This window comes from Anopheles maculipalpis, chromosome 2RL (genome assembly GCF_943734695.1).
Source record: "Anopheles maculipalpis chromosome 2RL, idAnoMacuDA_375_x, whole genome shotgun sequence".
Taxonomy (NCBI): domain Eukaryota; kingdom Metazoa; phylum Arthropoda; class Insecta; order Diptera; family Culicidae; genus Anopheles; species Anopheles maculipalpis.
The window spans coordinates 32,446,176-32,463,529 of record NC_064871.1 but is presented as its reverse complement, the minus strand read 5'-3'; the positions used below and the strand labels follow the sequence as shown (position 1 = coordinate 32,463,529).

Below are 17,354 nucleotides of genomic sequence, written 5' to 3'. Positions count from 1 at the left end.
GAAACGATTCCCCTGAGCAATGTGCTTCCGATATTACATAAGGGCGTAAGGGTCGCTGGTATGAGGCCTCACCGAAAAAGCCCTGTGGAAGCAGCGGTTCTTGTCTCAGTCTCCAACCACCAACTTCATACCACCCCAACACATAAAAAAACACCGTACGAGGCCTCACAAGGTAATTATTTATGCCAGACTGTCAGGGGCTCCCTACAATCGAATGATGCTGTATTTGGATCATATTCTTTTTTGACAATCACAACTTTGCGAAAATACACTAACAAAGAACAATAAATTTTACTTATGTGTATTATTATACTCCATTTTTCTTGGCCTTGGTTTCCTTCTTTTCCCTTGCAGCATTTTTCAATGCCATCTCTTTATGATGAACCTTTGTTTCGTGGTACGAAACTTCCTTGCGAATCTGCTGAATTTGTTCGCGCATTTTCTCCTTGGCCACTGCTCGCTCGTACGTCAACCGTTCGTTCAGATGGACCCACTTGAACCCTGACAAGTACTTCATGCTCCACAGGATGTCACGAAACACTGATTTCTTTTTGTTGGTGATTGGATGCATGTTTAACAGTGGTACTACTTGTTTTGCAACGCGTTTATCTAAAAACTCAACCCATCCCTCGGTGTATTGCACCATCGCACGCTTGCCCTGCGCCGTTTTCATCCGAACTTTGCCATCTAAAAATTTGAAACAAACAAACGTTGTATCAACAAAGAATTATGATCGTGACAGGAGAAACGCACCTTTCTGAGAAGGTTGCAAGTATATGCGACCGATTTCCCCGAACGGTTCTAGTAACGAACGTAGGATAGTCACATTCATGTGTTTGGGGATGGAGCTGATGTAGATTACACCAGCTTTTCTCTTCTTTTTCTTCAGCAAGGGTGTCACACGTTGCACCTTGCCTCGGATTATTGGTTGTTTAATGGATGGTGTACGCTTTACTGTGTCTTCGTCCTCATTGCCGCTATCGTCTTGCCCGCTTTCATCGTTGTTTTCCTCGTTTGAGTCCTGCTGCTGATCGTCGGATTCTTCTCCATCTTCCGATTCGTCCGAACCTTGCCCAACATCCTCATTCTCGTCAGTGGCTTGATCCTCCTCGCTCTGTTCCGCAGAATTGTCGTCCTGATCATCGTGGTCTGGTGTGACTCGTTCGATTTCGCTGTCTGATGCACGATCTTCCTCCTCATCCGACTGCACTTCAATTTGCTGTTTTCTTTTCGGTGTAAGAATTATGCTTCCTTTCCGTTTCATTGTTATCGGCAGTCAATATTACAACATTCAATTTTTAAGGTGTATTTCACGTAGCAGTAGACGATTTTTTTATTTTTCTCGAGTTAACAAATGCCGCTCTGGAGCCGCTACAAAACACATGTGTTGTTGACAGTTTGATTGCAAACAAATAACAGTGTTGCCAGCCAATGTTTGTGTTGTTTTCAAAACTCAAATTTAAATGCAAACTACTCATTTCTGTGCACATTCTTATCAGACCAAAGAAAATGCGTTGTTATGCGCCTATTATTATTTTCCATATTTTCATTATAAATCGTATAAAACGAAATGCGAAAACTAATAATTCAAAACATTTTCATTTCACGGTGCCGTCATCTGTCAAACGCGATGAATTACATTTATAGCCGCGAGTCGAGGCGCTCGAACTCGCTTCATCGGTTTGCCCTTTCTAAATAAGCGCATCCTCTCTGTCTTACACGCAGCTCAAACACACGCACACTGCCAGAGGCGCCATTTTTATGTTTCACTGTGTGCGTACCATGCACATGTCGCGTATTTGCAGTGCGAGAGTGTGGCATATTCATTTTATTCCTCCGTTTTTTGGCACCGTAGCAGCCAACTCTTGTTCATAGAGTCTTTGTATTTGCTGAAATCGTATCGAATAATCGCGAATTTAGGCGCAATCGACAGGAAAACTGGTAGCGCACAGTGTACTGGTGGTAAACGGCATCGGTTGTTGGCCGTTTTGCCTTCCGGTGGAAAAACCCTCCCGTCGAACCCGGAGTGTGTTTTCGTCTAGTGCGCTCGTTTTCCCCTCGTTGTGCATCGTAAGCAGCCAGCGCCATTTGGTGAGGGAAGGTGTCCCGTTTTGTGGCCCCCGCGGTGGTTAATTTCCCTGGTGTACAAACGAAACGTTGGGCTTCTACCGCCTTAGTTTGCACGCAGCTAAAGGTTTTGGGTAAACACACGAAAAGAGCCGTGCAAACGACGGACCAAGTGTCACCCGGAAAGGAAATAGCAAGGATTGCGTTGCGGATTGCAAACAAAGCCAACGCTCTATCATCATCGTTGTCATCGTTGGGCCACGGGCTGCGCGGAACAACTGGAAAGGAAAAACCCTGAACGGGAAGGGTCGCCCCATTACAGGGAAGAGGAAACAACGGAATCGAGAGAAAGTGCGTAATCTTACTCGGAATCCGCACACACCACAACCCACACTGACATCGCCATTGGGGTGTTGGGAACTGTCATTGCGAAGGGATTTATCAACGCATAGCGTAAGATCACCGTCTTCAGCACATCATCGCGAAAGAGGGGAAGAAAAACACAACGTTGCTTTAAAAACAATCCGGTGGTACTACGACGACGACCATCACACACAAACAGGGTGAAGGAAAAAGTGCTCGCCAGTTACCCGGATTGTTCCACGCGCTTTTCCCGATCAGCCCACACCATCGAAGGGGTGTGGAAGTAGGTGAGAGAGGGCTGATGCAACTTATCGTCGTCTTCAACGGCGGGCATAACCTATAGCGCGTGCTAAGTCGTGCCAGAGGAGGAAACGGCATCGGGTAGCAGTAGCAGGCGGCGACGAAAGAGAAACCGAAGATTTTCCTCCAAGCTCGCACACCAGCCAGTCAGCCAGAGCAGCCCCCCAAAGCAGCAAAGGGAAAGTCACGCGCGTCAAATTGACAGCATACGTAGTGTGCGGCGATATACCACTCTTGCCACGGCAACGGTGCCAATAGTTGAAGCAGCAACAGCAGAGGCAACATAAGCGTGTGTTGCCTTTTTTTTTCTTTTCTTCCTTCGCGCTCGTTCGTGCGTTTTGTCAGTTGTTGGTTACATAAAAGCATCGACTTTAGCAGACCTCTGTACAAGAAGTTACAATCACACACACTACGATTACGGGTGGAAACCGCAAGTCGTTTTTGACGGAAAGCGCGCATTATTGATCGCGCAGCGAGACACAAAAGATAAGTCAGTTTAAGTGCATTTAGCAATCGAAGTGGAGAAAAAGTAACCGGGCAAGTGATAGTGTGTTTGTGTAAGTGTGTGTGTGTGTCTAAGTAAAGCGGGAAAAGGCTAAGCGAACTCCCCAACTGCGTGTATAGAAGTGCGTCAAGCGATTTAGCAACAGCGCGCATCGTCGGTTTAAGTTAATCCTGTGTGTACCGTAGCTTCTTTATACACTTTCTGTGTGTGCGTGTGTGCGCTGTGTACGAAGAAAGGACATCCGTACATTGCAAGTGCGAGTGCGGAAAAACAAAGAAAAACAATTTAGTTAGGCGCGCCTCGTCTACTATCCCACCCATAAACACTCCGTTTTCCGTTTTGCTCGATTGGAAGATTCGACGGTCAAGCGTGTGAAACTTGTGTGTCTGTGTGCAGCGTGCAGCAGTAGAGCGACAGGGAGAAAAAGTCTCCCGCGCAGGAAAAGTCAGTCAAAATTCCAGTCCCTACGCGAAGCCATAGAGAAGGCTCCTCTTTGAGCCGCTCAGACGACAACAGCGAAATGAGCAAGCGCAACAAAACTCGCCCCGGTCCGGCCAGGTAAGCCATTCCCGAAATTACGTCATTTTGTGTGCGTATTTATTTTTTTCCTTTTTCCCGGTAAGAAAATGCAGTCTTTCATGCCTGCCACACTTATCTCAAACCTCAACTTCCTTAAAATATTTTAGTTTATTGTTATGGGTAAATTTTTTTTATTGTTCTGGCGGTTAATTCCCAGCGAAATAGCATCCTAATCTATGCGTCATTCCGATAATATGCGCAGAGTTTTATGCTGCGTTACCTGGTCTCTTGCTACCTTTGAGCCACTGCATGACGCATAATGTACGACCACAGCAGTGATAATGAAGCAATAAGCATTTGTGGAAAATGTTCCAAAAAGATCGTATTTGAAAGAAGTTTAAAATAACTTCTTAAGATTGTTAAAATAGGCTTAAAGTTACAGTGACTGCCAATAAATTGAGATCATTAACTAGTGTACATCAGGTAGAAAATAGACTTTCAACGAATCTACTTAGTTTTTATTTATCTTCCAAAAGTTTGTTGGACATTTTGGGACCACGTTTCTGCCTCTGTATGAATCATGAAATCGGTTAATAGTCGTTTTTTTCAATTCTGATAAAAATATGGAATACGGCGTAGAGCCGTCATACAAAACAAATAAATAAAAAAAAATCTGCATAAATTTGAACATCCCTTCTTTACATTTTTTAACTCTAGGTTAAGTAAGGTGTGTTAATAATAAATCAGCTTTTTTGGCTTGGTTTTTTTCGACAATACGGCTAAATATTAATAAAATATTTCAGGTTTTTCTAAAATTTTGGCACAATCATTTTTGAACTTTTGAACAAAAACAAATATGCTATAAATAGTTCGCTTACTGATGATAGTTCTTCCAAATTTTGGTAAAATTATATTCAGAAGAAATGTCGAAATCAGCTTTAAAAAAAAAAGCGAACATAAAAGATATTTATTATTGATGGTTCCTGTATATTCTATTGTAAAAAATGCGAACAAGTCTATTGAAACATCACAAACATTCTAGACGAATTAATCAAGTTGCTAAATTGTATTTAAAGCGTTTGGCATTTTAGCTACGAAAATCTTGTTTGCTTGTGGCATTGAAAATCGAAATTAAATCATTCGCAGTTTTTTTTTATTTGCGTGCTAGACTCACGAAACTGCGTCACTAAAAGTGGAACAAAACTTTTACGTACCAACAATATATACAGTTGATGCGTAATTTCCTTTCCGTCTTTCATACTTGCCTTTTTATCTATATTACAATAAAAAAAAAACTACAGATGATTCCCCCATTGTGTATGCGATTCGAAAAATGCATGAATGAAAGCACCTGAGATACGGCGAAGGACGGAATGAAAGTGCGAATGAGATAGCGACAATGCACATTATTTGCATTGCGTCCTAGAAACCATATGAAACGCATTTACACCCCAAACACACACACACATACGCACACACTCATCCACTCATTCATGATGTACGCACACCAACAAAGCAGTATGCACAATCCTCCCGGTGAAAATCGCCACCAAAGTGTCGAAGCATCGGCGCGACACAACGAATCCTACCAACACACACACAACCGCGCACATGCAAACCCCATACAGCCAAAACAAGATGGAGTGGGGGTGTTGGGGGATGATGAAAAATGTGCAATGCGTTTCACGCTCTCCTCTCTGACCTTCTCTCCTTCCCTGTATCTTACCCAATTTTCCTTTGCATAGTGTGCGTGCGTGTGTGTGTAGTAGTAGTTGTTCTACGGAAGGAGGGGAAGGGGGGCGCCTATGCTTCCTTTTTATTGATTGAATTTTCTTATAGCACACTCCGCGCGTGTCCTGCTTTCCCTCTCATATGTTGTCTGCAGCATACTGTTTTCCCATAGTCTTCGTCGCTTTAAGGTGCAGGACTGGTGAGAAGCAACGTGTCTGGTTTGCTCAAGCATCCATCCGAGCAACCGAGCAGGCCATAAGGGTGTACCATCTGGTGGTGGTGATGGCTTCGGAAGCTTCGGACGAGGAGGCACATTCGGTCGGGAAACCTCCGGTCGTGTGTTCCAGTTTTGTTGGAGGATAAAGAAGAGAGTCGATCCACTACATTCCTTACATCCTGATGAGTGGGAGAATGCCAGAGAGGAGTGCATCGTGTTGACTTAATGTTGGAGAAAAGAGAATTCTAGGATATTGATGGACGTAAAATAACAATGGTATTTAGAAAAATCTTATCAACTTTGCACGTTACGGATTGTAAATCAGTTGAGCCACCAGGCGACTCCATGAGGTTCAGCCATTCCGGAGCTTTGCAAACATCCATTCGCATCTAAAAACCGGCACCATTTCGTTCGAGTGCCATTCCGCCGGTTTTCCGTAACACTCCAACCATTCAATTATTGCTCCCCAAACTTTCCCCGATTTGGGGGAGCATTATCTCTTTTGCTGTTGTGTGCACCGCCATCGCACAAAGGGAAATTTCTCGCTCTCGCATCAATTTTAGCCCTTCTCACAATTGAAAACGTCAGGCAAACACACGGCCAGGACCTATCGTCCCAAAGACCTCCCAATCGGTGCCCCAAAAACCTCACAAAGAGAGCAACCAGAAGGATCGAGAGAGAAACCTCTCAACTGGTCCGTCTCAGTTGTGTGTGCCGCCGCGGTCGAGGAAAAGCCGTCGCGATTTTCCGTTCAGTCGCAATCGGTCTGCTTCTGCACAACGTTTGTTGAGCTTTCCTTGAAGCGAAGCGTGTTTCTGTTAAATCCTTCTTTAAAAAAAAACACATGAAAAACCCTTCTACATCTCGAAGAGTAAGGCCCCGGGTTTGGTTGGGGAAAAGGTGCTCCGTGTACTAGCGAGGAAGATACGGGAAGCTCGTGTGTGACAATAAGTGTGTGTGCGTGTGTGTGTGGATATGTCAATTGATTACGAATTTGATACGCTATCAACTTTTGCAGCCGCTAAGGAATATGTATTCGCTCATGTGCCTGTGTCGTGAATCCGTGGAAAGATTACCCCATGTTCCAACTGCTGCTGTGCACCCCTTTTTGTGTGTTTGACCCCATTTTACGATCCACCACAACTACCACCACCAGCATTACCAGCGTGTCAGGATACTTCCCGTGTTTCATGTGCGTTCATGTGTGTGTGTGTGTGTGTGTTTGGCGATTGCATGGAGAAAATTTTCACCATTCACGCCCGGTGAAAAAACAAGAAAAGCGCACATACACACACACGCAGTACTAACGTACATTTGCGCTCTGTGTGTGTGTTTGTGTGTGTGCGTGAGTGGAGTGAGTGGCACCAGCAAGGAGAAGAAAGAATTGGGCCCCCTAAAAAGACTCACGCTAGTCACCCAAGAACGTCTTGGTGGTGGTGTGTAGTGCAGACGAATGGAAGAATGAGCGTAACGACACACAGGAAACAAGACTGTCACAACAGGGAAAATTGCATTCCCTTTTGTTTTCCTGTGCAGTACACAATACACAAAGCGTGATATTGTTGGAGCATGAAGTGTTCTCTCCCGCATCTCACACCCAGTAGCGGACATCGATAGGAATAGGTCTCGTTTTAATGCGTATACTAAGCGAACCACGAAGTATTCTGATTTCTTTGGGACAGCTGAGGCTGTAAGTCGTCCTATGGGCCAGATGTTTCCAGCGAATTTCTCGTCATTCTTACTTGTTTAAAAACTCTCAAACCAAAGTTAAAGAACTATAGATTTGTCCTTACCACTGTTTCTTACAATTTCTATTCAATCTTTCACAACTCCATGCTCGCGAATTTCCTAGACGACAGCGAAACGTACGAGTTAGTGTGATATAAATAAAAATAGTTTGCCGAAATGCAGGCAAACCAATCCCATCCATTTCCCAGCAATTATCACACCTCTGTCCACAACTTAAGATAGTGAAGCATTTCTTCTTTGTAAGTTATTGTTCCTTAAAGTCACTCCACTAGTATATGCCGGCTTAATATATTCTCGATATACTACTGTGCCTGCACGTAAGACAATTTGAGGAGAAAGTGGAGTCGTCGCCATCGTTCCCCACCGCAGTAAATGCCTTTGTGCGTTTAATCGCCTGCGAACACTGCGTTATCGAGCAGAAAGTGAGCAAATAAAATCACCAGATCGCACACAATGGACTAGAATTTATATTTAGTTCAATTTACCCTTCTTCTGGTGGTGGCAATTCGCTCGTGCCACTCGTTCTCCCCCTCCCCTTGTGTACCTGGCATTTCGTTTTGTTCTTTTTACCGACAAGGGAAAGGAAAGCATTTCGCGTAGGAACGCTTGTGTGCGTTCAAATATTAGTTTGGCTTTGGTGCGGGACGTTTGTAAATATTTGAGATTTCCTAGCTTTCTTTCAATACTGGGAAGACAGCGAAATTAGAGAATAATTCCCTAATTTCGCCTCTTTTGGTACTAAAACCTTGAAAGATTATGCCATTTTTGGCTTACTTAATTTGTTTATTCCCACAGCTGGATAGCCATTTAGCTCCAGCGATCTGCAAAGGGTAGATCCTAATGGAAGTTACACTTGTGATCTTTCAATTAATAGTTTTTGTAATAATTTTTGCGACCCGAATGTGAGGCGACAATGGCGCCGGTCTTCACATGGCAGGACCGGAGTTCATACTTCATCGGGACCGTTCCCCCGCTGTGTGGAATGACTATCCAACGACGTGGTATCAGCAAGTCTACTAAGCCATTAAATGGTCGGTGTGACCTGGAAGATCGTTAAGCCAAAAAAGAACAATAGTTTGGCCTGTCTTTTCTGGCTTCTTTGATTCTCACTGCCTGAGTAGTCGATCCAATGCACGATGAGACGTTGTGGATGAGCCATTACGTCTACTAGCATGAATGTGTTAGCTCTTATTCAGTGAGTTGTGAATTAATTACAAAACTTCTTCTATAGTCCCACGGAACGACCAAACATGGATCAAAACATACAGAGTTTCAGCAATAACACTCGCTGTGAGCTTAAATTCGTCCTATTATTATGGTGTCTACTTCCGTAATGGGCTAAACCGCAACACTGCTAAATATAAAACTTCTAATTGTATCCTAAACGATTCGATAAATTGATCAAATCGCGTTGGCTCTGTGCACTTTGTAGATTCTTTACCATATTATCATCAATTAACGATATTATCTCAGCCAACCAACTATAACAGAAAAAAATGCTGTGACTACGAAACGCTCTCTATGTCTATCGTTTCCTCTCAAACCTTCTTCCACATGTAGCCATTTTGTGAGAGACTATTTACCGGTCAGTAAAGTTTCCATAACCGAAAGTGAGAGATACGAAAGGCCACAACATTCGCAATTTGGATACACGAAGTGATTCATTGAGCATGTGTTAATTTTATCCCAAAAGTGAATAACTAGGACACACGGCATCAATCATCAACAATATTGTGACGGTAATTTCATCCCGCGAACAATGGCGTTGATAGCAAGCAACGGCAATGCAAAACCGGATGGCGCAAAAAATGCATTTTCAGAATGCAGAGTTGTGTGCGATAGTGCAACGGTGAGAGAAACCGTGGACTTGTTCTTCTGTCGTCGTCGTTAGATCGTCGAAATCTAGTGTTGGGGTGCGGCGATTGTCTTGTTTGTATTGGTGTGATTTGTGTGTGCGGCTGTTTAAATAGTCAAATTATATACTACTCCTTATTGTGTTCTACTGTGGGAGAAAATACAACTGTGATATTTTATTCTAAATTTGCATCGGTGCTACTCTACCAACAGTATGAACATGGCGTTACAACACATTTATCTTATGGTACATAAATGCATTTCCTTACGTTTTATTTTATGAATGAATAGATTAAAAAAACGAACGTAGTTTACATCTACTTAATTGCTACATTTATTTCTCTTCTTATCGCAGGACCCAGAGGCAACGTTCGATTCAAGCGGATGGCATTTACAACAATGCTTCGTTTATGCATGCAGCCACCTCACATGTAGGCAACATTGTGCAGATTCAAACACCGGCCGGTCACATATACGAAGGAGTATTCAGGACGTTTTCCTCACAGTTTCAGGTATGTTGAAGATTTTTTTTTTTGTTTTTTGAACCACATCCAATAACAATAACGTTACCTTGCCATTTTAGATTGTGCTGGAAATGGCACATCGCGTTGAGATTGGTCCCGATCAGAAGCCAAAAATTATCGTAGAATCTTTCGTGGATCGACTCATCTTCAAGCCGAACGACATTGTGACGCTGGCCGCAAAAGACGTCGATCCGGAGGACGCTACCCGCGACACGTTCAAAACCGACACAGCGATTTCGCGCTTCAACGGCACGAACTGGCTAGAGGACCGTGTGCTCGAACCGTGGGACGAAAGTGGCGACGTGAACGGTGAATCGATTGAGCACGGTCTCGAGCTCGACTCGAACGCGGAAGGTTGGGATGTAAATGATATGTTCCTGAAGAACGAGCAGGTGTACGGTGTACAGTCGACGTTCGATCAATCCCTGTCCGGGTACACCGTGCAGATACAGAAGAAAGACAGCGAAGAGTTTAAGGTGCAGGAGCTCGAGGCGGAAAAGATTGCGAACGAAATCGAGAACAATCCGGTGTACAAGGAGCGTATCGATATCGAGAACGGTGACGAAGAGTCCGCGTTTGCAGCGGTCGTCCGTCCGAACAGTAACGTTAGTCCGCAGCCCGCATCCACCGGGCAACCGGGTACCGGAGGCGCTGCTCCTGCCGCTAATGATAAGAACTCGAACAGCGTGAGCAGTAGTGGCAACAGTAGTAGTGGTGGTGGTAACGCGGCGAATAGTAATAGCAACGGAAACAATAATCTAGCGAACAATACAAGCAATTCGACCAACAATAATACGGTGCAGGCGATGCCTTCGAACCCGAAGTATATAGTGCCGGCGAAGCGCAAGCCCGGCCAGCCGGGTGGCAAGCTGGTGGTGCGCAGTCCATCGCTAGCGAACAGTAATAACAATAATGGAGGTCCGCCAGTGGTAGCGGTACAACAGCAGCAGCAACAGCAACCTCCCAGCCCACAGGCTCCGCACAAGAACAGCTACGGACAGATGGTGTCACAGCAGCAACAGCAACAGCAACAAGCTCCACCAGGTAGCCAACAGCATAGTGGCGGTGGTATGGGACATCCGCCCGGACCGCAGTACGGTATGCATCCGAATCAATCGCCTTACGTGCATGTACAGCACCAGCAACAACAGCAGGCACCACCGCAGCAGCACGTCCAGGCGTCGGTGATGAACTCGAATAAGATGAATGGCGACGGCCGAGGAGACATGGCCGGAGTACCACCGGGTGGTGGTGGCGGCGGTGGTGGCGGTGGTGGTGGCAGTAACATGAATGTAAATAGCAACCAAAAGCCTCTTCCACAGCGTACCGTACGGCAGTACGCGAATGCACCGGCCCCCGTAACGTACAGTGAGCCGCCACCATCGCTTAATCCGCAGCAAATGTCCGGTCAGATGCAGCCAATGTCGACGAAGCCACCGATGCACCTGGCGCATCCGCATCATACCGTTGTACCGCCCCATATGCCACCGCCAAATGTCGTCCCGGGCGAGCATGTCGTGATTCAGCAACATCCAATGGCAATGCCACCGCCCGTACAGCAACAACCGCCACCCCAACAACAACAACAACAACAACAGCAGCCACAACAGGCGCCACCGCCCCAACCCCAGCGTACGGTTGTCGTCCGGAATCGGGATATGGAGATCGACAGTTTGCTTAAATTCGGGCAAGACTTTAAGCTGGCACCACCCCAGCAGCAACCGCCAATGCCAAACGTTCATCAGCAGCCACCACCACCTGCACCGCAACAGACACAGCAAGGACATACACCTGCACATAACGTTGTTGTCCAGCAGCAACCACCTCCTCAGCCCGACCATTCATCACCTCAGTCGATGGACAGTTCTCCACCCTCGCTGGTCAACAGTCAGCAGCAGCAGGGCGGCAAAATGGTGGCACCGCACAGTGAACCACCACCACCCCAGCCAGCGCCAATGAGCCAACAGCAGAATCAAGCCTCACAAACGGCATCCGGTGGTATGGTGGTGGTGCCAACCCAACTGACGAACCAATCACCCCACTTGGTGCAACAGCCACCACCAGTCGTGCAACAACCGCCACAGCAAGGAGGCCAACAGCAACAACCGGTCGTTGTAGGTGGTTCACCGCCATCCCAGCAACAACCCCAAACGAATCATGTCGGTGGTGCGCCGCCTACTGGTGCACCGTCGGCTAGTCAGAATTCGGTCACCGGCACGGTAACGCCCACCAGTGTGGCACCGAACGGCAATGCGAACGGTGTCGGTACGCCCGATGGAACAGCCGCCAACGGAAGTGCCGGCAGTGGTGGAGAACCAAAGCCGCCGGGCACAGCACCGAAGAAAGTGTTTACCTTGAACCCGGCCGCTAAACCATTTTGTCCGCGCGGGCAAAGCACTCCCAACCCATCACGGTATGTACTAATTATGACCAGTTTGTGGGTAGAAGTAGTTGGTGTTCGAATGCTCGTGGATATATGTGTGTGTGTGCGTATATGTTATGCATGACAGATTCTAGCAAGCAAAATGGTTTAAGCACCCTTTTCCCTGCAGTTCACAAGCAGTTCGAGGAAAGTTTGCCGCGAGTCTTAGACGTGGCTTGCTTGCTGGAGTCTATGCAAAAGCTTTCTTTAGCACAGAATGCCCAATCATGAGGAACATTATTTCGTTTTCGTTTAATTTTAGAATTTTATTTAGTTTAAGATTTTAATCAAACTATAGCTAGTGAACGGTATTGCGTTTTTATTTATTTAAGGGTTTAAAAACACTCATCATCGTTTCTTAGCATTATTGCATGGATGGCAACTGCAATTATTGCATATATTTAATTTCCTCATATGTTTATCTGCTTGTTTATCATTTGCTGCTTCTGTTTTCTATCTTCTATCGTTAATGCGGTATTATTTCATCATTTTCGTTTCGTGTGATTTTGAATAGTGTATAATTATTACATTCGATATTTGCTTCCCATCTCTTCAATAATGTTAATAAAAAATCCCTTTTTTAACACACTAATTTTTTTACCACGACCATGATCACCACAATCACCACCACCACCATCACAACAACCATCAATCACATCCTCACATGTGCCCGTGCCAAATATGTGCCCTTCCACCAACACCCAACCGTCTGTGTGTGCGCGCGCGCGTCTCTGCCTGGATTACAATTCGGGATACAAAAAAAACTCACAAAAATGAAACTAAATTCGAACGATCAACGTCTTTTGATATCTCTCGGTTACCAAAAAAAATCTTCATAATTGCAAAACGGAACCGAATGAACTATTACGAATAATCGTGATATAATTATAAAAACAAAAATCAAAACGAAACCAATAATATGCCATTAATAATCAAAACTATCTATAACTTACCGTTTCTGCTAACGCTAGACCACCAAACACTAACAGTAACATAAGTATCATTAATGGTAATCCTTATTTCGCACGCCCACTGAAAAGTCACACGTCTTCTAGCCCGCACACGCCGCAAACGCCGGGCCCAGCCGCGCTAACGCAGGGCTCCTTCCAGCCACCATCACAGCATGTCCTTCCGCAGCAGTTCGTCATGCAGTACGTGGTGAATCCGTCCTCATTCCAAACCGCCCAACAGCACCAGCAGGTGGCCCAGCAGACGCGCATCCGGAATGGCCGACAAGGTAGCTACCGGAATGACATTTGTACGCAAGAAAATCCAACAAAAACTCTCAACCTCTTTTCACCGGGAACTACGTCTCTCATGTCTGCCCGTGTACGCGCCGCGATACCCGGATAGAAGACGTAGCACCGGTCACGTTGAATGTTAGTAACGCTTGCCCTTTTGTTTTGCGCGCGCTTTGTTTTTTTCCAGTCCCAGTCGGTGCGTCACAGATGCAGGTAGCGGCCGCAACCGGGCAGCCACTGTTAGCGCCTAGCCCGCTGCAAATGATCAATCCGTACGCGCCGGCAATTCACCCCCAACAGTTCCAGGCCGCACCACCATTCCATCAGCAGTACCGCATCTACGATACGGCTCAACCGGCACCGATCCAATATCTTGCCGCTACGCCACCATCGACCACACCTTCGCCCGGCCAACCGCACCAACAGTACCATCCGGGACCACAACCGTCGCCGGCCGGTGGTGGACCACCCACCTACCAAACTGTACATCATCAGCAACCGGCACCGTACCCGATCCCGGTGTGTAATATCGTACCGCCGCAGGTCGTGCCGACCATCTACCAAAACATACAGTCGGCACCGCAGCAAAACCACCACCAGCAGAATCTGCACGTGATGCACGTTGCGCAGCATCCGTCGGCACAGTAGCATAAGTTCTCCGCTGGTGCACCCGGTTCCAACGGTTGCCCTCCGCCCCATCCGTCGTACGCGAAAGTATTGAAAAATTAGGCGCGTACTGTTAATGGTCGACGAATCGATGTGCAAAGAAGGATCGCAGGAGAAGCTGTACACACTTACCATTTGAAGCCAGGCTAAATGGTGTGTGAAAGATTATCGAACTGAATTATACATGTACATTGTCTTCGGAAGCGTTCATAGAGTACTTTATACAGTAGTCGTAAACAAGATGAAACTGACGAACAACATTTCGAACGAATATGAGTTGTAAAGTGAAAGGAAGTCCCTATTGACAAACTCTGCCAAATGAACACACTATTAAGGCAAATTTGTATTGATAAAACACTTAATAGTGGTTTTTAAGTCAATTTTGTCAATAGGGGTAGCTGTGACTCACTGACAGTAGTCACTCGAAATCCAAAAAAGCTACCAAAAGGAGAAAAAAAAACAGTTTAAACTATATTAAACTATTTTGCGAATAGTTGGCGAAGAGTGCGAGAACAATTTCAAGATTTTTTTTTAAAATACCATTTGATACAATTCTCCGCACTATAGTAGGAAATGGTTTAATGTTTTGGTTTCGAAACATTATCGCTTGTTTTGTTTTTTTTTATGATAATTGTGACACAAACACATTCCCCTTTCCTGTGCTATGTGTGTGGGTGGAGGAAGCCTTTTCCAAATATTTTCCATATTTCCTTACTAAAAAAAATCGTGAAAGACAGTGTTTAAAAGCGAGAACGACGACTAGTGACGGAATGTTACGGTTCACCTATCCTTCGTCATTATCTTTGTTCGATAAGTTGAGGAAATTCGAAAAGTTCATGAGTGATTTTGTTTTTTGCTGAATGAATGAATTTGACAATTGTTTTTCAAAAATCCTGTTTAATTGTGGTACGAAAAATAATCGCAAAACAGGAATATAAAACTTTTGGCTTTTGGCTCACTTGTGCATCGGAAATGTGGATTTTTTTTTCTTTTTTTGGGAGGGAATAACTAATAATATTGCGGTACGTAGCAATTGAGGAGTTCGACACGAACGAAGCAGAAGTGGTAGTAAAAATGTAAGCACTCTTGTTTGTTGGTTCTTTTCTTTCTCAGTAGAGAAATGAAGTTGTCTGTATTCGTTTTGCTCATAGTCAAACAAGTAAAATATACACGATGGTGGCGCACACGAATGTACGCGCGAGTGAGTAAGACATTAAAAAACGGGGTGGAATGAATAGTGTTGAATGTTGAAAGGGATGTATCATATAAAATGGTTGAGGGTAAAGTTAGGTTTGAATGCTATAAAAGGAATCGCGTTATGGTAGGGCTGTACAGTATGAAGCAGAAGACCCGAAGAAAAGGCGAGCCAGATAGAGAAAGCATTGCTTTGATGGAACGTGTCGTTCAAACCAAAAGACAGAATGCGCTCATTTTACAATGCTTTGGAAAGGCGTACAGCTGGTGAAGAAATTCTATGTACAGCAGTGTTTGTGACGAATAATGAACAAAACACACACACACACAAACACTACACAAAATCATCCGTATCTTAGGAAAGTAATACATGATTAGATAAATCAAATTAAACTAAGTAAGTGATAAAACAGAGCGAATAAGCAACAACTGCGGATGGAATACAAGTGGGAGAAAAAAATTGATCCTGTAGGAAAACTAGCGCGATGGAAGCGGAGTCGATACACGTTGAAATCTCTTAGCTGTGTAAAAAACAACAAAGCTTGAATGAACTGTATGAATGTGGCAATGGAATGTGAAAAAAAGGAATGGTTGTAAGTGAATGCGCGCGATGGAATTCTAGATAAGGTAATTTAGCAAAAGGCAATTCTTCCGTAACTGCTTGTGTCGGAAGCGGAGAGATAGCTATTGGATATGTACAAAGAAGCAAATTATTAGGATGGCTTGCAATTGCAGGCAGGAAAAAAAAGAACAGTGCGAAAATTCGCGTGAAAGTGACTAAAAGAAGCGGCGTTTGACGATAGTTTGAATGAGAAAGTTTGTGTTGCGTCAAGCGTAAAACACGGTAGGCAATAAATTTAATTTATTGAATGTCCCAATTTTTTTGGGCACCAAACGACGAGGCATAATCGATGCAGAAATATGGCAAATAATTATTAGACAAATCCATACTCAGAGACGTGAGAAGGAGAGGGTGTAAACCATGCGTCCCCGTGAACAAACGAAAAAAAAAAAAGGCAAAAGCATCTAGGTTCACTCAAATCCCGATATTGCTGGCGTATTTGCAGAATACAAGTAAGATCGCAAACACATTTAGCAATACAGTATAGAACAACAAACTAATTTTAGCTAGTTTGAAGGACTTGATTTACACGAAGGTGTGTAACGGAACGAGACTACTTTAGCAAGTTGTGCGACTGTGGTGAACTACTACTAAACTAGACTAATGACAGCGAGAAAGAAGATATAGGTTCGGTGCTATTGAGTTGACAATTGAGATGAGTATTGAATGGAGGAATGAATGAATTGAACCGGATGAAAGATATCAAACGAAGGTAAGCAATGTGCTTGATACAAGAGAGTAGTAAAGTTGCAAAAAGCAAATAAGCAAGAACAACATGTTAGACATGTTGAAACGTAAGAATTCTATGCAGTTAAAAAGAAAACAAGATCAACAAAACTGAGAATGGTAAAAGAAGAGTATCAAAGACACACAACAGTGAACCAGATAAGAGACAGAGAGATAGAAAGGAAAAAACGACAGAAAAATTCATTGCGTGAGAATTTTTGTCTGCAACTGAGGAGATAAGGCGAGATGTAAATTATATGACCGAAAAACCGAGAAGAAAGAAACCAATCTTCGATAGAAGAGTAAAACGTGATTAAATTGAGAGAAGTGATCAACTTTAAAAACAACACTAGTGGGGAAATACAACCCCCATCTAGGGCAGAGTAATTAAAAAAATACCTTGTATCAGAAGTGAATGAAGCAGAAGAACACATCAAACGAATGCCGTAGCGCCGAGGAAATGTTCGATCAAGAACAACACGTGCCGTACAGGCCATTGCAACCAATTCAAAATTCAAATTGCTATTTTCCTTCCTCTCTACAAAGCACATACATTGACAGAATTATTCGTACTGTTCCACAAACATATATGTTACATCCGTCAGTCAGAAACTCTCGCTCTGTGTGAAGTTATGTTTTATGTTGAAAAAACCA

At 44.3% G+C, this 17,354-nt stretch overlaps 3 protein-coding genes across 3 annotated transcripts in view; 1 reads left to right on the top strand and 2 right to left on the bottom strand.

The window, feature by feature from the left end:
• LOC126559705 (ataxin-2 homolog) overlaps positions 1 to 14,199 on the top strand; it is a 111,423-nt gene extending 97,224 nt beyond the window's left edge. The window contains exons 2-6 of the mRNA XM_050215876.1: positions 3,653 to 3,793; positions 9,661 to 9,817; positions 9,889 to 12,242; positions 13,223 to 13,509; positions 13,680 to 14,199. Coding sequence (XP_050071833.1) covers positions 3,756 to 3,793; positions 9,661 to 9,817; positions 9,889 to 12,242; positions 13,223 to 13,509; positions 13,680 to 14,140 — 3,297 coding nt within the window. The 5' untranslated portion in view covers positions 3,653 to 3,755 and the 3' untranslated portion in view covers positions 14,141 to 14,199. The remainder of the gene's footprint in view (positions 1 to 3,652; positions 3,794 to 9,660; positions 9,818 to 9,888; positions 12,243 to 13,222; positions 13,510 to 13,679) is intronic.
• Positions 1 to 17,354, bottom strand: part of LOC126558283 (serine protease snake-like) — a 483,926-nt gene that overhangs the window by 444,963 nt on the left and 21,609 nt on the right. The window lies entirely within an intron of this gene.
• LOC126558671 (uncharacterized) lies at positions 308 to 1,264 on the bottom strand. The gene is made up of 2 exons (XM_050214721.1): positions 754 to 1,264; positions 308 to 687 (listed from the first exon to the last, which is right to left on the bottom strand). Exons 1-2 carry the CDS (start codon positions 1,262 to 1,264, stop codon positions 308 to 310), a joined length of 891 nt encoding a protein of 296 aa, XP_050070678.1.